At 31.9% G+C, this 25,443-nt stretch overlaps 1 protein-coding gene and 1 pseudogene across 1 annotated transcript; both read right to left on the bottom strand.

The window, feature by feature from the left end:
* Positions 1–14,913: 14,913 nt before the first annotated feature.
* On the bottom strand, positions 14,914–15,885 carry LOC124909759 (uncharacterized mitochondrial protein AtMg00810-like). Its single transcript, XM_047450402.1, has 2 exons — positions 15,135–15,885; positions 14,914–15,050 (listed from the first exon to the last, which is right to left on the bottom strand). Exons 1-2 carry the CDS (start codon positions 15,883–15,885, stop codon positions 14,914–14,916), a joined length of 888 nt encoding a protein of 295 aa, XP_047306358.1.
* Positions 15,886–19,283: 3,398 nt separating this feature from the next.
* Positions 19,284–21,750, bottom strand: LOC124909757 (annotated as a pseudogene).
* Positions 21,751–25,443: the final 3,693 nt, after the last annotated feature.

Here is a 25,443-nt window from a genome sequence, read left to right as displayed (position 1 = left end):
GAGTCTAATTGAGCAATGAATGTTGATTTCAATACATCAACCTCTTTGAGTCGTGTAACCATGAAAATTTGACTTACCCAATTTTAAAATAATAATATTATTTTTAATAATATTAAAATAATATTTTGAATTTTTATATTCAAAATAACTTAAAAAGGAATTAAAACATAATTAAAGGTTAATTATTGTGATAATTAAACCATAATTAAAGAAATTTTTCAAAATTCCAAAATTAATTTGAGAAAAATTATTGTATTTATTTTACCCAAATTAGACCAAAGAAGAGGTTAAAAATATTTAATAGTGATTTATTCATAATTTATGTTTAATTCATTAATTAAAATAATTAAAAAATACTCCAAAAATATCAAATAATAAAATATGATCATAATTGTTATTATGATTTCAGAAATGTTTTTTTATGAATTTTTTGGTGAAGAAATTGATTTAAAAGGGATTATAAATCGATTTTTAATAACCTTTTAAATAAAAATAAAATCTGATAATCTTGTGTAGCTGAAATTATTTTTAATCTTTGCAGAAAGATTTTGGACCATTAGGTGAGTGCCCAGATCTCATTCAAAAGCCCAAACGCTTCCACGCAGCCGAATGTAGCAGAGCCACGCGTCTGCCCGCATTGGATCAACTAACCGGACTAAGTAACCCCGTTAGGCAAGCCGATGATTGCCAACGGAACGCCGTTAGATGAAATTAGGACATGATCTCTTGAACATAACCAATGGATCTAGGCCAAGAACGCGATTAAGCTCATACTCAAGAACGATGCTCATGGAAAAACAATTTCAATGTCTACTTGAGCTAGTGAGTCAAACATTCAAGGTAAATCACAAAAGATAATGAATGATCACATGGATAACCTAAGGACAAGATTCCTTCCTATACTTGATTGATGGTACACTTGGAGGTCTAAAAATTCCATTGAATGAAGAATTTGAAAATAATTGATCTTTCGTAGGATTGCATTTGCATATGCATGCATTAACATCATTTGCATTGAAAATATTTGCATAAAAAAACGTAAAACTAAAATCAAATAATGATAATAACGTCAACAAAAATAAAATCCTAGTTTGTTTATGCTAAGCACTTACAAATAAAATTAATGTAAAAATAACAAAAAAAAAATAAAAGATCATGAAACAATAGTTCTCATACTAAGGAATCTTCCAATAAAATAAAAATCTTAGTTTATAGACTATGAGATCTTCAAGAGAAAAAATTAAAAAATGAAAACACAAGCAGAATGAAAAAAAATTCAAATGCACACGAAATATATCAATGACCTGATTCTTTGCCAAGTGATACGTAGGCAACCTATTCACTAGGCCCGGTCATAATCGTCATTTTTCTTTATAAAAAAACAAATAAGACGATATTCCTAATTTAAAAAAAAAAAAAACAAATCCCTATGTCAAAATTAGGGGCATTCTTCGGAAACACGGATAAAATATATAGTCCTTAAAAACTAAAAATAAATAAATAAACAATTTGATATAAGATGTTTATCCCCGATAATCATTATTATCATAAAAAAATAAAAATAAAAAAGAGATGTGATATAAGACGCCTATAACTGATAAGACATTCTAAACTATCGAAAAAGAGAAGAAAAAAGGGGAAAAGGTGATATAAGACATATAGCATCGATAACGCGTTGTAAGTCATCTTTAAAAAAAAGTATATATAAAAATTATCATGAAATGTAAGTCGTTTACCGTAAGTAATTCATTCTAAACCAATAAAAATAAATAAATAAAGAAACCTAGTTCACATTAGGGCATTCCAAAAATAAAAAAACTAACAAAAAAAAAGAGAATAAAAACTTTGTTCACACTAGGGGAATTTCTAAAATAAAATCGAAGCTTTTCCATATGTTTCGACTTGATTTCTTTCTTAAGAGAATACGTAGGCAGCCTTGCCTCGAGGTCTGGTTGTAACCATTCGTTTTCAAAAAATAATGTGAGGAAAGGTCGCTAAGATCCCTCTCTAAAAAAAAGACAAGAAAAAAAGGGATATTAGAAAACAAGTACAAGTCGATATGAGAGTGTACCTTCGACGATCGTTTCAAAAGGAACTCAATAATTTCCTATACGATTCGAGTAAGGGATATATGATTACATTGTTTCTTGTACTCGCGACTAATTCTAAAAAAAGAAGCTCGTGGAAGAAATAAAACCCTAAGCTCAAACCGCGTGAATAAAGAAAATTGTTTCGCTTTCTAAAAATAAAAGAAAAAATGTTTCAAAAAATGGGAGTTGACTCGATACTCAAAGCTTCAGAAAAAATGTTAATAAATGAGTTAAAGTAGTCATCAAGGTTGAGATTTTGAAATCACCACTACGTGTTCATCTAGACTCTTGTGTTTATTGCCCAGAGGCAAGAATGCGTGAGTGTGTCGATTATGTCAGATATATACCAATGCTACTAAACAAAGAGAAAATAAAGATGTTCCCATGGTTGAGATTTTGAAATCATCACATAGTGCTCACCTAGACTCTCATCCTGATTGCTAAAGTCAAGAGCATATATCTATGGGTTCTATAAGATATATTGGGTCGCCAAAACACACACAAAAAAAATATAATAATACTCAAAGTGGATGAGACATTGAAATCACCACACGATGTTATTGAGACTCTCCTCTTGATTTGATTAAAAGTAACATGTGTGTACAGATTCTATCAGATAGTACCCCGAGTACCATAAGAGCTCTCTCAAGTCGAGAATGACGAAAATCTCTCTAATAAAAAATATTTAATAAAAGTAGTGGGACAAAATTTCAAAGCATGTGGCGCAAAGATGAAAACTTGATTGAGACGTCAGGAATAATGCTTGGGTAAAAATATTCTCTTTCACAAAACAAAGGTTTTAAAATAATCGCGAGAACACAGATTCGAGTGCTTTATCGACGACCTTTGCGTCTAACAAAAAGTAAATTTAAATTGACCTCCTTTTGAGACAGTTCAAAAGCAACCATTCAAATAAGACTTTGAACATGTTTTGATCGAGATTCGTTCTAAAACGAGAGAGATCAGTGCACGCCTTAACTCGCAATAAAAAATAAAAAATCCTAGCGAAGTGCTATGGTCATTTTTCAAAAAAACGATAACGTAAAAAAATTCTATAAAAGTCTTAGTGACATTTTCCAAAAAAATAAATTAAAAAAAATTTTAAAATATTTAGACTAGTTCTAGGAGAATTTTCAAAAAAAAAAAAGTCATGCCCAGAGGCATTTCCCAAAAAATAAATGAAGTATCAAAGTTTAAAAAAAAAAAAACAATTCATGTGCACTAGGGAAATTTTCCAAAAATGAAGCCCTTCAAGTCATGCACTAGAGGCATTTCATAAAAAATAAATGAAGTATCAAGTTTTCAAAAAAACAAAAACCCAAGTCATGCACTAAGGAAATTTTTTAAAATGAAAAAGGAAACCCTCAAGACATTCACTAGAGACACTCTGCAAAATAAATAAAAGGTTGAAGTCTTAAAAACAAAAACAAAAAACCCTAAAGTCAAGCCCTAAGAGCATTTTTTACAAAAATGAAGCATCGAAGTTTTCTTCAAATAAAAAGAGAAACTATAAATCATGATGAAAGATGTTTTCTAAAAACAAACAAAGTGGTCACGACCCAAAAATTAAAAAATTCTAAAACAAAATGATCTAAGACAATCTCCTTAAGATTATCCCCTTCGGTTTTCCTATTTTTAGGCCTTTGTGAGATTTGTACACCAAACAAGCATCAAAAGTTGTCTTTGCAAAAAAGCGCCCCACCTATGCATTAAGTTGTTGCAAAGATTAAGCAGTAAGTCGCTCATTGAGCAAATGACGCAACGCAAACCACCATTGTGTGATTAGGCGCCTAGTTTTCTAAACTACGCAATCACAAGACCGGTAAAATGGTTCAGACGTCAATCTACAAAGCTAACACAAACTTCTAGCTATCTCACGAATTATGTCATGTAAATTGAACTAATTAGACACGTGCACTCGGACTAATTAGATATACACATGGGACTATGATCGTGAGAGATTAATATGATGTAGTCGCCTACCTGAGGAAGGGCACCAATCCTCTAGTTATCTACAAAGTTAATCTATGAACTATATTGGCGTACGATTAATGTATTTTATCATAAACCTTCCTTCCTGGTTCACTTTAGTCGTCTAAATCAAATTCATGATTATAAAACAATATACATACAACTATATTACACATAGAACCCCACCAAGGTATCACAGTGGTAAGAGTCGACTTAAAATATTAAAAGATCACGGGTTCGATTCCATTTAGAAGTGTTTTGAGTTTAAGCGGGAAACAATGTGGGATGCTAGTTCTCTTTTAATGTAAAAAACAAATTATATTACACATAGAAATCAAGGTCAAAGACAGTTAAGAAGACATAAGAAATGTCATCTTCATTCAATCAACTTTTCATAATTTCAAAGTTTTACAACACGAACTAAATCAAATGAAGGGTCTTATAAGGCTTACATATCTCTGAGGGAGGCTTGAATATGTCCTAAAACAAAAGGGGTTCAACTCAACAGTCGAAGGTTGAAAAACTCAGTATCCCTACTGTTACAAGCGTAACATGCTGGCCTCGGTCCGGGCTTGATTGCGGATGGCCAGGACCGAGAGGTACCCAAAAAGAGTCGCGGGTGTGCGGCAGGGTACCGAAGATGAGGAAGGCTATGGAATTAAAGCCGATGTTCTGGCGCTTGTGTGAAGCGCCAAGACCGAGAAGAAGTCGTGTGCGGGCGACTTAGGTACAGGGTTTCAGCCGAGTTGTCTTAGCTGTGTGTTGGCCAGGTCCGAGAGGGGCCGAGAAGAGTGTCGAGGGCGTTCGGCACTGGCCCCAGAATGCTAAGTAATCAAAGTTGATGTCGGACCGAAGGGTTGAGTACCAGGACCGAGAGAATGATGTTAGCATGCGTTGTCGGACCGAAGGGTTGAGCACCAGGACCGAGAGAATGATGTTAGCATGCGTTTGCCGGACCGAAGGGTTGAGTACCAGGACCGAGAGATTGATGTTAGCATGCGTTTGTCGTGGCACGAGTGTGGAATGCCAGGACCGAGAGAGGTGTTGGCAAAATGTAGGTCGGGAGCCGGATTGCGGAAGGCCAGGACCGAGTGGAGGCCGAAGTGGGGTCGTGTGCGTGCGACCTAGGGCCGAAAGAGTAACAACAGCCGGCGCATTGAGTGTGCGCGCAGAAGGTGGGAAAAGTGTGGAGAAGGAAGCATCAGACCGAGTAAAGGTCAGCCTTGCGGAAGCATCCGACCGAGGAGGACCGATGACCGAGGACTGAAGCGTTTCAGTATGGGCCAGATCATTGTGCATGGGTCAGGCCTCGACCAGAGATTGGGCCTTGGGCCAGTTTTGGACCGATAATGTCCCGATCCTCTGGGCGACCGAAGAAAGGCGCAGCGTTAAGTCAAAGATGGAAGAAGTCTTGGCCGAGACCGAGTATTTCGGGAAGGCCCGGTCAAAGTCCTGGCCGAGACCGAGTATTTCGGGAAGGCCCGGTCAAAGTCCCTATAATTTCGGAAGGCCAAGTCTTGGATGACTTTTTCAGCCAAGACCTAGCCAAGAGCTTTCTCCGTCTCCAAGTTTCTTATTGTTATTCTTAGGGCTATAAATATGTCATGAGCTGCACAAGACGTTTTGTTGGGTGTTAGGATCTAGTTAGATTTTCGGATAGAAAAATTTCCCCCACAAGTGAGAGTCATTTTGTGTGCAGCCTTGATAATTTATAGCCTCTTTGTAATTGATATTTGTGAGTGAATATAATACAAAGTTGGGCATTAGCCCGTAATCTGGTGTGTGTTTATCTTTGCTGAATGTTTGATTTATTATTGTGGGTTTGGGCAGATTTGTTGAGTTATTTGTTTATTTCTTTGAGAGAAGTGAACCTCGGAGTTTGGCTGACTGTTTTGGTGCGCAAAACAGGCCGCACAAGGGCGAAAAACTTAGTAAAAATTCCGCTGCATAATTGCCTTTGTGACACCTACCATGATCATTATCTTATTTTTTTCTTTTGTCTTTTTTTCGTTTTTGTAAGCCATCTTTCATGTCCCTACCTTGAGAACTGTTGAAGCCTCTTTTCCCCTCAAGTCGAACGCCAACCACTACACAAAATAGGGGGTTTGTGATGAATATTTACCGACGTTTGAAGGCAGTCAGAATTTTCCGACGGATTTACCTACGTAATTTGAGACAAAATTAATAAACATCAGAAAAAGTAATAAAAAAACGAAAAAAAACATAGAAAACAATTAAAGAAATTTAACTACCTTCTTTTACATCGGTTTTACAGACAAGAAACGCATGACACAATTCCTACAGTAATTTCGATATATTTGGCGACAAATTTTAATTTGGTCAGAAATTGTTATTATTAGCTGATTTTTTAACATATTTGAACGAAATTTGTGACGAAAGTGACTGTCTAAAGTTTCGTTACAAACTTCATTAACCTAACCAATCAGATATAAAATCGAGTGATCAAGTATTTCTTCTTCCTCGTCGGGATAGAAAATTCTTCCTGGCCATTGATCGCTTCTTTGCCTCGCTAACAAATGGTAATTGATCGCTTCTTTGCCTCGCTAATAATTGATACCAGCTCATTTTCGATCAGTTGTTTGATATCGGAGTTGAAATTGCCAGACTCATGCATTTGTAATGAATGATAGATCTGAGCTCAGCTGGTAACATTGATTTTCTCCTTGATTATGCAAGATCATCTCGCTTGTCAGGTATTCTTCCCTCTCAACCTTCTTATCCCCATATATCAGCACACTATTATGATTGCTTGTCAGATGTGAAATAAGTGTTATATCATTTTGCTTTCTTTTGTTTTATTTTGAGACTTCACATTCTGTAATGTGAAGGGAATTTGTTAGATGTTATTACAATCTGTTGTATGATCACAAGTTTGAAGTATAACCATCTTGTTTCTAGTTTGTGGAGGGTTTTTAGGTACTCGTAAGGACATAACATTTCACAATCCAAGGTTAATATGAGAGAAAATAATAGTTTTTGGTGTCTCCAAGCTGTCAAAGATCTGATTCATTCTTTTTATAATATTGTCAATAAACATATGAACTTGAAGGAGTTCTTGGTAACTAAATGTCTTATGTACTGATAAACTACATTAATTTTTAATGTTCATGGAAATTTTGAGTACCATTTTACAGGCTTACTTATCACTTCTAGAGGGGACTACTTCTGTATTAGGACTAACTGATCATTACTGCAACATGGTAAGATGTGATCTCAAGTATACATGAATGATGTTAACTACTAAATAATTAATCTTGTGTTTTCATATATGAAAAACTAACCATCTATGATGTATAAAAGATTTTCATGTTAGGGACATTCCCCATCTTTAGGCATTAGTTTATTTAATCCTAAGATATTATATTTTGGATGAAAAAAAAATAGAAACAAGGATTTTTTTTCACTTACTTAGTCAATATGCTATTGTCTAAAACCAATTGTTTGGTGAGATGCATGCTTTGTTAATGTAATATATTATGAGAAATAATTAAAAAAATAAAAATTTAATTATTAAATAAAATTTAAAAAAAATATATTATTTTCTGACGGATATTATCCGTCAATGGAAAAGTTCCAATGAAATTATATGTCGAAAATATTGTCAGAAATTATGGGGGTAAAAATATCAAGAGACATATATATTCAATTTTTCGACGGATATTCCTAAAACAATTCAATGAAATAATACGTCGAAAATATTGTCATAAATTTCGGTTACGGAAAAAAGGCCACAAATATTTTTGTCGGATTTTATATTCGTCAGTAAATTTACGACCAAAATACCAACGTTTATTTTACAAATGGAAAATAGTCGCTAATCATATATTCTTCAGAGTCACAAATGCTATATTTTCTTGTAGTGAACCGAGGATTGGCTCAAAAATCTTCCGAAGGCTTTGACCTAGTTCCTAATATTCTTGCGACTGCCTGGGGAAGTTGTTGTGGTCTGAGGAGCGGATGACCCGCGTTTTTTTCAAAAACAAAATTTTTTTGGCCCTTCAGTTCTTGACAACGGGGCGTAGAAATTGAATTTCCCGTTGGTCCTTGTTAGATAAATTCATACCGGTTCGAATAAACCTAACTTAAACAAACTTCCCATGCAGGAACAAGGAACCGGACCGGATGAACAAAAGAAAACCAACTGAAGAAACCGAACCGGTCAAGTTACCATACCGATCAAGAGTATTCGGAGCATGACCAAACAAAGGAAGGATCGGTCAAAGCTTAAAACCAGATCCATCAAACAGCCGATCATCTACAAGACAAGAATAACCGGAAGAAGTCCGGTTACTTCACTACCAAAGACATTCGGCCAAGTCAAGAGGCCGACCAGTACAAGAAGACACTTTGGGTATCTGTTGAGAATGATACCAAAGGAACAGACTGAATACTTCCATATCCATGCAAGTCTGAGGAAAGACTGTAGGCTGCAGAAAACAGTACTACCGGATCCTTCTACTTCGGGATAAGCCAGAAAGGAAATCTTCAAAGTACAGACAACTGTCCAAGCAGACAGTGCCTACATTGAGTAAAAGACAAACCCAGCAGGTTTGCCTTACAGACCGGCAGGTCTGAAACAGGATACCAGGTCTGAGACGACCGGCAGGTCTGAGACACTGAATCACTGCACCTCTGATCAGCCAATCAGATTCAAGGCTTTGAAATATGACCGTTGGCATATTTCACCTATAAAAGGAGGCAGTTGCAGAAGAGTAAATGTGGGACATTAAGTGAGACAAGTGAAGCGTTGAGAGCATTTACTACAAGTGATAACAGTGTGGTATTCTAAGAAAGCCTAAGTGCTAAATTCTAAGTGTGTGCTACAATTTCGGTGTGAATTGTAAAAGTGTTATCGAGCAGGAAATAAGTCTCGATCGAATTGTACTTGTATTCCTTAGTGAATATCCTTCTCGCGGTTTCGAGAGGAAGGGGTGACGTAGGAGTTTTATCTCCGAACATCCATAAAATCTGTTGTGTTATTTACTTTCCGTTGGCTTCATTACATAACCGACTAACTTAACCATACCGCTCCAAACCAACTCCATACTGACCATACCGAATATCCAGATAACCGAAACCGATCCACCATCCTTCAAATCTCCATCATCCGAAACCGACTCCGCCTATCATACACGTGTACCGCTTCAACTTGAAAGCAAACCTCTTCCGCGCTTGAACCTAGTTCAAAGGTTTGTGACAGGTTGTGTAGTATTGAAACCCCGGTGTTAATCTCTAACCGGATTAACCACCACCCTACGAGTGAGAACCGCTAACCGGTCCAACCCCCGGTCCACCAGCGGCGACCTAGATCCTAACAGTCCTTCCTCAACCCTTAACCTTTTTCACCTTGAATATCCCTCATCTACCTCTTCTCATCAGATCAGGACGATTTAACCGTTCCTAGGTCTGATCCCCTTCTGAGATAAGAGTCACTTTGAGTTGGAGGGAGTTTGAGTAATAAGTAGTTGCCTAATTTTACCTAGGGCCATGTTTCCTTCCTAGAGTTTGGCTCTTAGTGTTTAATTATGCATTTTTTTTTTGCTTGATAGTACTTTTTCTTCATTAATCTGCAAAACAAAGACATGCATTAAATATATAAACTTCATCTTATTCCATTTAATTTTATTTAATTTTATTTAATTTTATTTAATTTTATTTTATTTATTTATTTATTTGTAAATTTTAAGGAAGGTTAGACTGATTTTAAGTAAATTTTTAAATAAATAGTTCTTACAATTTTAAATTTATTAAATTTACGTTAATAAGATTTTAAGATTTTACGAGTTTTTAAATAATTCAATTTTACTATTTTATACGATTTTATATTTAAAAAACAAATTTATATTTAAAAATTAAAAAAATAAAATTGTTATTTATTCAAATAAATTAATATAATTAATTTTGTAAATATAATTTTTTATATTATTATTTTTTATTTAAATATATAATTTTTTTAATTAACTAAGTATAAAATATTTAATTATTTATAAATAATAATAATATATAACTAGTATATTTTTCAAATTAAATTCTTACTATTTCAAATAACTCTAAATTCTACTAGTTTAGAATTGATTAATAATTTTATGTAAATTCTCATTTTAACCGCATTAATTTGTGCTATTTTTGTTTCATTTAAAAAAATCCAAGATTTTAATTATAATCATAATGTTAAAATAAAAGTGTCTACACTTATATATAAATAAAAAATAAAAAAATATATAATTTTTTATCTCATTAATGTGTATATTTAATGGGTGAGAAAATATATTTATATATTATTAATGAGAAAATATAAATAAATAAAAAATTATGGAATAAAAATAAGATATATATATATATATATAATATTACAGGAGAGAGAAATAAAATTAATTAGGATAGAGAAAAATTATAATTGTAAAGAAAAATAAATTGGATGATTGTAGCATGTTATACACTTTCAAACTTTTTATTAAGCATTATTATTATTATTATTATTATTATATATATTTATAATTAGTTTCCTCAAATAATAATATTTTTATTTAAAATATTTTAAATTAAAATTAAAGATAAAATTTATGTCATGAAATATTGTTTAATTTTTTACTCAACAAAAATAAATAATTTTATATAAGAACATGAGTCTACATTGGGGATCATTTATTATTTTTCTCAATTTTCTTTACATTCAAATAAGACATAAGTGTCATTATTTGATAAGGGTAAGCTTTTTAAAAAATTTCATACAAAATAAAATATCATTTCATCCCTTTTATCAATTACATTACTCACATCATTAATCAAAATACTAAAATATTTTTTATTTTAAATTATTATATTTTATTTTATTTATAAATATCAATACTCTTCTAAATTTTTTTATCAAAAATAATTATTATCTACTCAAACTTTCACCAATCTTTATTTTTTTCTCTCTCTAAATTTTTATAAAATTTTAATCCAAACTATCTCTAAGTTTAGACGAATCTAAAGGGGACTCCATGAAACCTCAACATACTCACACATTTCTTGGTATACAATAGATTGTAATAATGAAGAATCTGACTTATTGCTTTGTTTGAAAACTTCAAAATCCCACTAGATAAGTATTGAACCCAAAAACTAAGTTAGTCTATAGTTGGAGCCAACTAGTCCGATGGGCTCTCACATGGGGAGGGTAATATTATAATAAAAGAAAAAATCTTTTATTATATTAAAATATTACCACTCCTTATGTGATATGTGAGAGACATAGAGAGGGAACATACAAAAATAGGAACAAAGAATCCTTTCTCCAACTAGTCACTTCTGTCTTGACCTTTGCACCGTTCTTATTAATTTTTTACTTTATAAATTATTTAAATATGTAAGAGTCACTACTATAATTATTCACATTATTTAAAAGATTTTGTATCCTTATGTTTTTGTTTTTGTATGGATTTTGTAAAAATATAAAATAAATAAAAGTAGGTTAGTAATTAAAGGAGATAGGTTGACCTAGTGTCATTTAAGAAGGAACAAATTTGACAACAAAATACTTATTTTTTATTTATATTCTCAAACGACTTAATTCCTTTTTTTAAATCATTAATTAACTTTTTAATTACACGTCTTTCACACTAATTTCACTAATTACTTTATTTTATAAATAATATATATTAAATCAATATTAAAATAACACATATATTTTATTTTTACTTAATTTTATAAATATAATATATATAATATATATAATTAAAATTAAACATTATAAATTAAATAATTTAAATAAATATTATACACTAAAATAAAATACATTATATAAACTTTTAATATTATATATTAAAATAACACATATATTTTATTTTTACTTAATTTTATAAATATAATATATATAATTAAAATTAAACATTCTAAACTAAATAATTTAAATAAATATTATAAACTAAACTAAAATAAATTACATAAAATTTTAATATTATATATTAAAATAAAATATATAATATTATATAAATATTAAAATAATATATATATTACATAAATATTAACCTAACAATATTTTCTGTAAAAACGTTAATATTATAAATATTTTAAAGTTTATATAATTTATTTTATTTTAAAGTTTTTTAAATTTTTATTTTTTTAAATATTTTAATATTTATGTAATTTAATTTAAGGTTTAGTTTAAATTATTTTATTTAAGGTTTATGTTATACATTTTATTTTAGTTTATAATATTTATTTTAATTATTTAATTTATTATTTTTTAGTTTTAATTATATATATTATATTTATAAAATTAAATACAAAATATATATATTAATATAAAATCTATGTAATATATGTATTATTTTAATATTTATATAATACAATATATTTTTGTTTAGTTTATAATATTTAAATAAATTATTTAATTTTAATTATATTTATAAAATTAAGTAAAAATAAAATATATTACATAAAATTTTAATATTATATATTAAAATAAAATATATTATATTATATAAATATTAAAATAACATATATTACATAAATATTAACCTAGCAACATTTTCTGTAAAAATCGTAAAATATTATAAATATTTTAAAGTTTATGTAATTTATTTTATTTTAAAGTTTTTTAAATTTATATTTTTATAAATATTTTAAGATTTATGAAATTTAATTTAAGGTGTAGTTTAATTTATTTTATTTAAGATTTATGTTATATATTTTATTTTAGTTTATAATATTTATTTTAATTATTTAATTTATTATTTATTTAATTTTAATTATAATATTATATTTATAAAATTAAGTACAAATAAAATATATAATTTAAAATTTATGTTATATATGTGTTATTTTAATATTTATATAATATAATATATTTTTGTTTAGTTTAAACTATTTAAATAAATTATTAATTTATAATATTTAATTTTAATTATATATATTATATTTATAAAATTAAGTAAAAATAAAATATATATCATTAATTTTAATTATATATATTTATAAAATAATGTAATTAATGGATTTTATGGGGAAGAGATGTAATTAAAAAGTTAATTAATGATTTAGAGATGTGAGTAATTTGAGAGTGAATAAAAATATGGGTATTTTGGAAAAATTATTTGAAAATTGAGTAAGAAATAAATTAATTAATTAAGAAGTACTCAATCTTAATCTTTTTTAAATCTTAATTTTTTTTTTAATTTTAATTGGTTTAATTATTAAAAATAATTATTTAAATAAAGTAAATATATTTTAGTATTTTAATTAATAAAATAAGTAATTTAATAATTAAAATTATAAAATATTTTAATTTTATTAACATCCTTTTAAAACTTTTTGAAATGTTTCACAATTTTTATATATATTTTAATAATTAAATATCTTGAATTATAATTATAATTTATTTTACGTTTAATTATTTTAATTTTACGTGATTTATTTCTGATAAAGTTTCATAAAATTTAATATAGTCAATAGAATCAAATTAAGATTAAATATTTTTCAATTCTAAAAGAATCCATAAAATATTTCTCCATATATATTTAAATTAAAAATTATTTCTAAAAAGATATTCATATCTTATCCAACTACACTCTTTTTACACAAACATAACCAAAATATATCCAAAAATTATTTCTGCATTCTGTTGGGTGAAATACTTAATTATTAATCACTTTGAGCAACTAAAAATATTCAAAAATTATTTCCCTATTCTATTGAATTAAATATTGATTTTTTCAGATTCTTAATTAAATTTATCCACCATCAAAATATATTTTATTTATATTAAAAAAATTATAAATTGTATCATATTTATCATATATACTTATTAAGAACAAAATGTTGTCACTAGTAAACAAATATCCTTAATTACAATAATAATTATTTAAAATATACAATATCTTTATATATATATATATTTATAATATAAACTTTTAAATAATTCGTGAATTTATTTAAATTTATAAAATAAATAATTTAAAATACAATATTAATATAATATGTTCTTTTTAAACTTTTTAATAAAATATATATATATATATATTATTTTAAAAATTGTAAAATATTTAGATATTAATGGTGATTTAAAAAATGGAAACATTGGATTATAATTTTTAATTTGTTTGAATAAATAAAAGGGTTTGAAGAATATATTTTTAAATATCTTATTCTAATATTGATTGAATAAAAATAATATTGTAAAATATATTTTAATTATATATATTTAATAAATTTATATTGTTTTTTTAGTTCAAAATCAATATAATGAATAAGATACCTTATGTTTTTATACATTGGAAAAAGAATGTGATTTTGTTCCCAAACTTTTAATCATAAACAACTGTTCCTTTTCCTGGCTTTTATCTCTTCATTCCCGACATATAGACAGCAACTTCTCATAAATTTTCTTTACCTCAATTATATTATTCTCTCAAATGATGATTCTTGTTCTTTTTTTTTTTTTTTTTTTTTTTTTTTTAGAACAAACCTTTCAAAAAAAAAAAATCTAATTCCAATTCCTTTTCCAAACCTAGTCTTGGATTACATTTTTGAAGATTCTAGGCTTAGTTTTGTAACGAAGTCAAAATCAGGACTTCGATGATCGAACCGTAAAAAATATATTAGAAAGTGAATAGAAAATTTAGAGAATGAAAATAACCTTGGATGAAAATCTGTCTATTGAAATTGATAGAATAAGAACATTACAATCCTTAAATAAAGTAAAGCATAACTAAGACATTAAACTAAGAGACATGAAGAGTCTCATTTACTAGATAAGATCAAGAGTCTTGAACAATCCAAGAGGCTCTTTAACAACCAAAAACTCCTTAATTATTATTATTATTACTTTAATTTCTAACACTCCCCCTTAAAGTGATGCCCGATGAACTAGTCCCAACATAGATAGTAGATTTTCAAAAGGACATTTAGGAAGTGCTTTTGTGAAAATACTAGCAACATTGTCTTCACTCCTTACTGCAACCATCTCAATGATTCCCTCTAATACTTTTTCACGAATAAAGTGATGCTCCAACTCAATGTGTTTTGTCCTCGCATGAAACACATGATTTGAAGTCAATTTAATAGCACTCAAATTATCTCCATGTATAGGAACTGGCTGATCAAACTTGACATGAAAATCCTCCCAGAGTCTACGAAGCCATATGCACTCATGTGCTACGTGAGCTGATGCTTTGTATTCTGCTTCATTTGTAGATAAGGATACCGATCCTTGTTTTCTGCTACTCCAAGATATACTAGTGTTTCCACAAAGAAAAACAAACTCAGATGTGGACCTTCGATCGTCTCGATCTCTAGAAAAGTCAACATCTGCATATCCTTGCAAGACGAATTTTGCATCTTTTTCGTAGAGTAGACCAATATCTAGTGAGGTATTAATATACTTCAGAATTTTCTTCACTTTTTCGAGGTGTGGTTTCCTTGGCTCCTGCATGTATCGACTCACCACTCCAACTGCATAAGCAATGTCAGAACTTGTTATAGTCAGATAAATCAAACTTCCCACAAGAGCACGATAAGGACGAGGATCTGGTAGACATGTTCCTTCGTCTCGACTAAGTTTAGGATTTACGTCGAGAGGAGTATATCTCTTTTTTCCATCAGTCATACCAAATTTTTCTACCAACTTTTTTTCGTAGTTAATCTGCGATACAAACAACCCTTTATAGAAATTTTTGATTTGCAGACCAAGGAAAGTTCCAAGTTCACCAAGCTTCTTCATCTCAAAACGAAGCGAGAGCTCATCTTGTAGACGAGCAACCTCATCATAGTTACTGCCCGTCAAGATTATGTCATCCACATAAAGAAGCACCACCACCATCTGTTCACGATTCTTCTTTATAAATAGACTTGAGTCAGATTCTGAAGCCTTATACCCACAAAATTGAAGATATTCTGCAATCTTTCCATACCAAGCACGCGGGGTTTGCTTTAATCCATATAGTGTCTTCTTAAGTCTACAGACCAACTAGGGATCATCAGTCTTCTCAAATCCAGATGGTTGTTCCATATATATTGAAGGATCAAGTTCTCCGTAGAGAAATGCATTCTTGACATCCAATTGCCACAACTTCCATCGAGAACTTGTTGTTAAGGCCAACACAGTGCGAATTGACGTCATCTTCGCAACTAGGTTGAATGTCTCCTCGTAATCTTCTCCATACTTCTGTGAGAATCCTCGAGCGACCAATCTAGCTTTGTATCGATCTATGCTTCCATCAGCCTTTCGCTTGATTCGATACACCCACTTACATGTGATTGCTTGAGTATTAGGAGGTTTCGAAACAACGTCCCATGTCTCATTCTTCTTGAGAGCATGCATTTCCTCCTCCATTGTTGCCACTCATTCCTTGACATTTTTTGCTTCATTATAAGAAGTGGGTTCCTCGTCGTCTATTGCGTTTGCCAAGAAACAAGAAAAGGTTGTTACAAAATTATCATCCCTGAATCGACAGGGCCTTACAATGCTCCTTTTTGGCCGAGATTCCCCATTATGTTGTTGACTTGATTCTTCCTGATTTGGACTTCCCGGTAACCTTTCACTTTTGGCTCCTTCATCAACTGAAGTATCTTGAACTAAATTAGAGCTCCCCCTGTCACTATTATTACTACTACAGGAGCTTCCCGTAGACGTGGGAATGGGAAGATCGGTCTGAACAGTTTCTTCAACATCTTTCATATAGTACAAAGAAATTTCGTCGAAAACAACATCTCTCGACACAGTGCATTTGTGGGTTGATGGATCCATACACCGCCACCCTTTCCTTCTCTAGTCATAGCCGACAAACACGCATTTGACTGCCTTTGCATCCAATTTGCTCCTTCTCGAGTCTGGAATATGGACATAATAAGTAGATCCAAAAACTCGAAAATGTTTAACATTTAGCTTAAACCAAAAAGCATCTCGAATGGAGATTTAAACTCATTAGGGCTAAGCGGAACTCGATTGATGACATGAGCAACACAACTCATGTCTTCTGCCCATAACTGCCTTGGTATATTCTTCATATACAACCAAGACTTACAAGTCTCTGTAAGGTGTCGAATCTTCCTTTCGGCTATCCCATTCTGTTGTGGGGTCTCAGGACAGGAGAGTTCTCTTTTTATGTCATTTTGCCTACAAAACAATTCAAATTCTTTTGAACAAAATTCCCCACCATTATCTGTCCACAATACTCGAATTTTCCTTTCTTGTTCTCCTTCTACCGTCTCCTTGAACTCGAGAAATTTAGAGAACATTTCAGACTTCTCTTTCACAAAGTACACCCAAGTGAACCTGGAGAAATCATCCACAAACAGCAACATATATTTACTTCACGAGTATGAGGCAGTTCGATTTGGTCCCATCAAGTCACTATGAACTCGATCCAAAGGACCCTTACTTCTCGATACAGGATTGTCGAATGGAAGTCGATGAGTCTTCCCATATTGACATCATTCACACACTGCCCTCCTCAATTCTCAGATCTTCAGGTAGACCTTCGACAAGTTTCTTTCGAGACATAACACTGAGCTTAGTCATATTGACATGCCCAAGTCTTGCATGCCATAAAAAAGAGGTACTTTTGTCGTTCACTTTTTCTATGTATGAATTTGAAGCTGAAAGGACAAAGAGATCATTTACCCGAGTTCTAGTATGAACCACATCCGCCTTGATTTATTTCACGTTCCTTAAGAACTTCACATCATGTGGACCGAACAACACTAGATTTCCAGCGTCTACAGCATTTGCAACCGAGAAGAGATTCTTCTGAATTCCTGGGACGTGGTAGACATTCTTCAGAGTAATAGAATCTCCTTTGTCGCTTTCAATGACAATCAATCCTTCCTTTTTAACTTCGTGAACCGAGTTATCTGACGTGACAATGCCACCGCCCCCATTATGAACTCGACTCGACGAGAACACCGAATCATCTCCAGTAACATGATGTCCGCACTCTGAATCGACGATCCACCTTTGACCGATCTCCTGTTTACCATGAGAAGCCTATGTTATCTTTTCCTTCGAAGTCGTTACATCGACATGAAAAGCCTTATCCCAGTCCTCCTCAACACGTTGATCAGACTTTTCTCCGAGATTTGAACCAGCAAAATTTCCATTCAAATTTATTCGACAATCTCTCTTGAAGTGTCCAGTCTTGCCGCACCTGAAACACTTAAGGGGATTTTTAGGGATATTTGAAGAATCCTGACATATTTCCTCCTTCTTCGACTTTCCCTTTTTCCAACTCGATTTCTTCACGAACAACGCATTGTTCGACTCCTCCTTTATACTCGTTCCAGCCATTTGTGCGGCCAACGACTCTTGAGATGACAAGAGATTTTCAAACTCCTCGAGTGAAGGTTGTTGAGACCAACCTTGAATCGAGGTGATGAATGGTGTATATTCGGGTCGAAGTCCTCGAACAATATGTCTCTTTGTTCAAGCCTCTGAGATTTTCTCATCTGGGTTCAATAAAGAAATTTCTGAGCATATATTCTTTACCTTAAGAAAGAACTCCGAGACAGATCCGATTTGTTTTGCAGTTGCCAACTCGTTTTCAAGCATCTGGAGACGAGCCTCGTTCTTCTTATTGAAAAGACGATCAAGCGTTTCCCAGATCTCACGAGCAGATTCACAACCGATGATGTGCTCAAACAGATTGTGGGAGATTGACCTCTTCAACACAAATGTTGCCTTCGCGTTGAGTCTCTTCCGCTTCTTCTATGCTTCCGCATTTTCAGCAACATCCTCAGAAGCTGCATCATCATCGTCTACGACGATGTCCTACAAATCTTCTCCAACCAGGTACGATCCCATACAGATTTTCCATATCCAGTAGTTTGACTGGTTTAACAACTCCAAACCGAGTTCAGCTACACGGCCACCACTTTCCATATCGAATAACAATGATACCTTCTTCAACAATATTACCAAAGCTCTGATACCATATAACGAAGTCACAATCAGGACTTCGATGATCGAACCGTGAAGAAATATATTAAAAAATGAATAGAAAATTTAGAGAATGAAAATAACCTTGAATGAAAATCTATTTATTGAAATTGATAGAATAAGAACACGATTACAATCTTTAAATAAAGTAAAGCATAACTAAGACATTAAACTAAGAGACATGAAGAGTCTCATTTACTAGATAAGATCAAGAGTCTTGGACAATCCAAGAGGCTCTTTAACAACCAAAAACTCCTTAATTATTATTATTATTACTTTAATTTCTAACAAGTTTCATCTTCACATTCCACAAGAACTTGGAGCACACTCGCCATCGTCGGCCTCTTAGTCCTATCCTCTTCCACACAAGAAAGTCCCGTTTCTATAAGTTTCATCGCTTGCCTTCGGCTAAACACCCCTTTCAACTTCGTATCCACCACCTCCTCCACCCATAACTCATCCTCTTCCAATGCAAGTTTCGTTCTCGCTGTCCTAAGGAATCTCGTAAGCTCCGACTCTTGTTCCTCCACACCATCAACAACCCATCCAGATAATCTAACTCCCCTCACCAATTCCAATATCACAACTCCATAACTATAAACATCAACCTTAGCCGTAATAGGAAGGTTCGATGCCCACTCCGGTGCCATATATTCTTTCGTCCCACGAATTCGTGTAAACTCAGACCCCGGTCCACCTCTTTGCCTCTTTGCGACAACTTGGCTAGCCCAAAATCCGCAATCTTTGGCTCTAAATTGAAGTCGAGAAGGATGTTTTCGGGCTTAACATCGCAATGGATAACCCATTCTAGACATTCATGATGAAGATAAGCCAACCCTTTTGCCATCCCTATTGCTATTTGAAATCTCTCTTTCCATCCGAGCGGATCCCCGAAGAACAAGCGCTTCTCCAAAGAACCATTTTCGACGAATTCGTAAACCACTAGCCTATGGTTGGCTTCAGCGCAAAATCCCCACATCCTTAACAAGTTCATATGATAAATCTTTCCTATTGTGGTTACTTCCGCCCAAAATACCTCCTCCCCTTGAAACGCGCCGCCCAATCTCTTAACAGCCACGGTCCTCCCGTCTTCCAATTCGCCCTTATAGACGATACCCGATCCGCCTCTCCCGAGCTCCTCCCTGAAGTTCTTTGTCGATTTCTTCAGCTCCGAATAACCGAACCTCCTGAATTGCCTCGACATCAATTGATATCCGCTCCGAACAGTCGCGGGCAATTCCATTCTCTTGAAAATAATCCACCATGCCCCGAAAAACAGAATCTCCATAATTCCCACGGCCGAAGCAAAACCGTATAAATATCCTCATCTCGGTTCCTTCACACGATCGTTCGCGTATAAGGAAACAAAATCCACAGTAGCAAGAGGCTGATCGGACGGTCCACAAACAGCAATCGAAGAATTGAGAATCGTTGATTCGGTTTCTCGAACGTCATTGTAATCTGCAGGTAGTTTTATGTATATGCTGCCAGGGAAGTTCGGAGTTCTTCTTCCATTGAAAAGATCATACTTGATGTAACATGGCCCACCTCCATCAATCCTGTAACTAAACCCTTTACATGAGCAATCATTCCGGCACTTATTCCGGCAGCTTTCCAATGTTTGTTGCGTCCAAGAAGAGGAATCAAATCCATAATAATCTGCACCAGAGATCTGTACGAACTTATAGTTTTGCGATCCTGAGCTAGAGCAAGTCAGGTTAAACTTAGGCCGGCAGCCATGGTTCCAATTGGTTCGATCAGCTATCTCATAACCAAGCGGGCAGGCGCAAATCGGCTGAGGGGCATAAACGCAAATGGCATAACGACCGCATAAACCGTTCACATTGCACGGCTGTTGAACAGCGTGCCAAACCGCTTCCCACAATCCTGTTAACTTATCTAAACTGTAGAGTCTCAAATTCCCATCGTAATCCATGGTCAGTCTTCTTATAACTCCAAAACCCATGTCGGAACTATTGAAACGGAAAGCATCACTCGATGAAAACCTACCCATATTATCAAGAACAGCAATTCTGGTATTATTGAAGTTTGATCTCCCATTCTGAGCTGGAGTCACTTCTATATTTGGCCAATATATACTCGCAACCTCCGGTCCTTCGTACATTAGTTTCAATGTATTGTCATTATCAAAGTAAAATTTATAAAACCCAGAAGCAAAACTTCCTTTTGCTAACGAAGAAACCAAGGGTTTGCCCTTTCTGATTGATTGTGAAGGTAAGAGAGTATCAGTTGGGAAATCAAAGCTTTGCCAGAGGATTTTACCATCTGGGTTTTTAAGAACGAGATTACCTGAGTTTAAAAGTTCAACTCTTTCCGCATTAGTGGAGCTTGTGTTTGTTTCCCATACGATTGAGCCATCGATGTCGAGTAAAGCTAGGGCTCCAACGGACCTGAGGGTGACTTTGGATCCCATCCCGTTAACAGGTTTATCTCTGTTTGCTGTCCAAACAACCGTTTTCTCTTTAGAATCCGTGAACCAGATGGAGAACCAGAAAGCATTATCCCCCATGGAATAGAAACCACAGGTGAATGTGTTGTCAGGGGAGGTGAGAAAAACGGATTCATCTTCGACTGAGAGAGATGAACCCTTGTTGAAAAATGTTTGATTCTTTGAAGATGCGAATGGGAAGATGAAGAGAAAGAGAAACAAGAGTGATTTCATGTTTTGAATGGTGAATGGTGCCAATTGTGTAATGTCATATTAAAGCATTTCCTATGCACAGTCTGCCGATGTAGACTTCTTGTAATTAAGTTTTGAGTGGAAGAGAAGAAGGAAGGAAAGAGAGGCAATTATAATAATGACAATTTGATGAGAATAATTTATCTTCCATGAGTTTTTTATATCAAATTTTAAAATCATCAAGTTGGCCAATTGGCACGAGGGGTCCGAGCTAGTTTTCTATATTGGCTAAAAGTGCTGTAAACACTTCAAGATGGAATCTTTTTAGCAGACTTTCTTGATTGGTGCTATTTTAAATTCAACTGCTGAAATATAGTCAAATTAAGGCTTCCATTTATCATCTTATCTTATGCTGTCATAGAAGAAAACAAAGATACAATTATTAATTTTAGATTTAGATTTAGTGCCCTTTTCTTATCAAGCTTTGTTAGGATTAGCATGAAATCAAGTATGTTTTAGTTAGAATTGAAAATTGGGTTCAATTTCAATTCCATTGTTTTCTTTATGAAGCTAGTTTTATTATACTTTAAATTGACCAATCAACAAAAATAAATGCAACTTAGATCCTTTGTTACCATGTGCTCTCTTACGGGAAATGGTAATAAATAAAATTAAAAAATAAAAATAAAATATTATTTTTTAATCTTCACCGATAGAGAATCTCGTAATAGAGAATCTAACGGAAAGAAATGTTAGCAAAAATTTTACTTAATAAACTAAAATTTTCAAGTTCATTTATTATTAATACAGTTGTAATTTAAAAAAAAAAATTATGACTGAAAGATTAATTATACCATTATAAAAAAATGTTGACATTACATTGTAATTAAGGTTTTAGTTCAATCTTATGGTCAGTTGGGTTATATAGAAAAAATGATAGTTATAATTTAATTACAGTTCCTAAAAAAAATAATATATTTCAAGATTATTATTATAATTTTAATTTGGGTCAACTCTCAATATTAATGATTATAGTATCAATAATTTGCTAGTGTAATGGGAAAATAACAAAGGGTTAAGATGCATGATTCTTAATATATATAAATTTATAAAATTGAGAGTTTATTTTAAATTAAAAAAAATTATTTTAAAAAATATATAAGTTATAATATTATTATTATTTATATATAATTAAATAAAAAATTAATTTTAAAAGAATATAATAATTTATTGTAAATATGTATACAATAAATTCATTTTTTTCTATGTAAAATCGTATATTACTCATAAAATCTTAAAACTTGAAGAACATAAATTTTAAAATTTTAGCTAGTTTAAGATGTATTTAAAACTAAAATAGTTAAGTTAATTTAAAATAGTAAAATTATACCGTAAACACTACCCAATTTATAATATTAAAATAATTATTTTAATTTATTTTCAAATAAATAAAATCAAAATAATTAACCTTATTATCAAAAACTCAATTAAATAATTAATTAAAATTAATTATTGTGATAATTAAATATAATTAATTAAGGGTAAAGACCAAAACAAACAAATAGAATTATTAGGGATAAATGTTATACTCATTATATCATTAAATAATTTTAAAAAATTAAGGAATCAAAAATAAATAATTTAAGATAAAAGGTAATAGTAATTTCATCTCAAAAATTATTTATTTAACCATAAAATATATGAAAACAAACAAAATTAAACAAAAAATAGAAAAAATATTTGTCATATTTATTTTAATATTTTATGTATTTAAAAAGATTAAAATTTAAGCCAAAAGGGTGAAAGAAAAATCAATTTCAAACAAACCCTTAAAGTTTTAATGAAAATATAAAATCGCAATCGGGTATAGCCGAAATCCGAAGATAAAGCTACAACCGCGACCGTGTCCATTGGACTAGCATTGGATTTTCATCTAATGCTCTAGACGCGTCCGCGTAGCCCGCTACAGCCAAAAGACCGTGCACCCGCGAAGTAGGGAACTAGCTAACCGAGCGTTAAATCCTTCAGCCAGAACGCAACGGAACAACCTAAACGCGGAAAAAACGCTAACGGGCCGCTCCACGTCTGCGTTCTCTCTCGAAACAACGTCGTTTCACACCCCGATCTTCTTCTCCAACGTGATCGCCGAAGAGATAAGAAAAGATCCATCTTTGAATTTTCAAAGATGAAACTTTCTCCATAGTTAATGGTTTTTAGCTAATTCGAACTGTGGAATGATCACCTTACCATGGTGATCATTTCCCATATAATCATAGGCACAATCACTGCCCATTCTAACTAGTTGATTCAAGAATAGCCAAAACACCTTTGAGTACTTTTTACTAATTCAATTCACTTGGATAGTTTAACCAACTTTGGGAGGCTATAAATAGCCTCCCCAAAAAATTCTAAATCCTAGAGATCAAGTCTCGAGCCTTAAATCACAATTTAAGAAATTCCTCCATTAAGATTTTTTCAAAAATCCACGTAAGACCTTAAAGTTTGGATCCGAGCATCACATTAAGCTTCTTTAAGGTCTTACGAGTGTTCTTGAATGCTTGGTAAGATTCCAATCATCCTCAAATTCATATTCCTGTTTGAATTTGAAATTTTTATATTTCAAATTGCATAAGTTTGTATGTTGTATGGTTATTGAATTTTATGATTGGAAATCGATCATAAGATCATTCCAAGCTTTATGTTTATGTTAAAACAATCAATCAACCTTAAATAGAAAAACCAAAATTTGAATTTTGTAAAAAAATTCAAAATTTGAGTTTACTATAAGCATCCCAACATGATTCTAATGATGCTGGGAAACTATATGAATCATGTTTGATTAATCCCGATCATGTTTGCTCAAAATCAAAATTTTCAAATTAATTGAAAGTTTGAGTTATTAAATTGGTCTAAACGAACAACTAATATTCTTTTTTGTTATCAATCAAGTGTATGAGGTATAAGAAAGTTATTAGATAACTCATTTCACCTCAAAAAAACCTTGAAACCAAAAACCCGATGTTTTGTCACAATTTTTTTTAAGAAATTTGATCACCATCCATGTTAATTGATACCTTGAGATGATGATTTACATAGTATAATTGGTGCCTTGTCTTGAAGTGATTTTACCTCTGAACTTTATAGAAATTTTGCACATATAGCTTTAAAGTAGTTGCACAACTCTATAAATATTGAAGACACTTTCAATGGAAAAGTATTTCGTAATGAAATAGGGAGGAACTCTTACATTAAAACATTATAATTATAGATTTTAAGTTCATAAATCTTGCGTTGACTACGAATACAACGTAAAATATTTGATGCATAATCGTTTGGAAGTTTGATATTCTCTAATACTTCTAAACACTTGTTCATCGCATCCAAAGACATAGTAAAGCATAATGGAGGGACATAATATATATTTTGACCTTGTTTTTTGAGCAACAAATCTTTTCTGATATCCATCTTCTGCAAATCAAGGTGGGCATTTGCATTATCTTTTGTCATCTTGTCAACTTTTAATAAAGTATTTACAATATTGTCAAAAACTTTATTTTCGTTATGCATAACATCAAGATTGTGACGTAATAGCTTGTGCTTCTAATATGAAAGTTCAAAGAAAATGCTTTTATTTTCCCTTGTCTTTTGAATAACGCCCATAACTTTCTTATTAAGTTTTACATAATCAAACTTAATATTTTACAATTGATTTAAGACTATTGATAAACACAGCATAGAAGGGGAGGGCCTTAATTCTTCTTCACCGTCAAAAGATTTTAAGTCAAATCGATAATAGTGACATT

Source organism: Impatiens glandulifera, chromosome 7 (genome assembly GCF_907164915.1).
Source record: "Impatiens glandulifera chromosome 7, dImpGla2.1, whole genome shotgun sequence".
NCBI lineage: Eukaryota > Viridiplantae > Streptophyta > Magnoliopsida > Ericales > Balsaminaceae > Impatiens > Impatiens glandulifera.
This window is presented reverse-complemented; position numbering and strand designations above follow the sequence as displayed.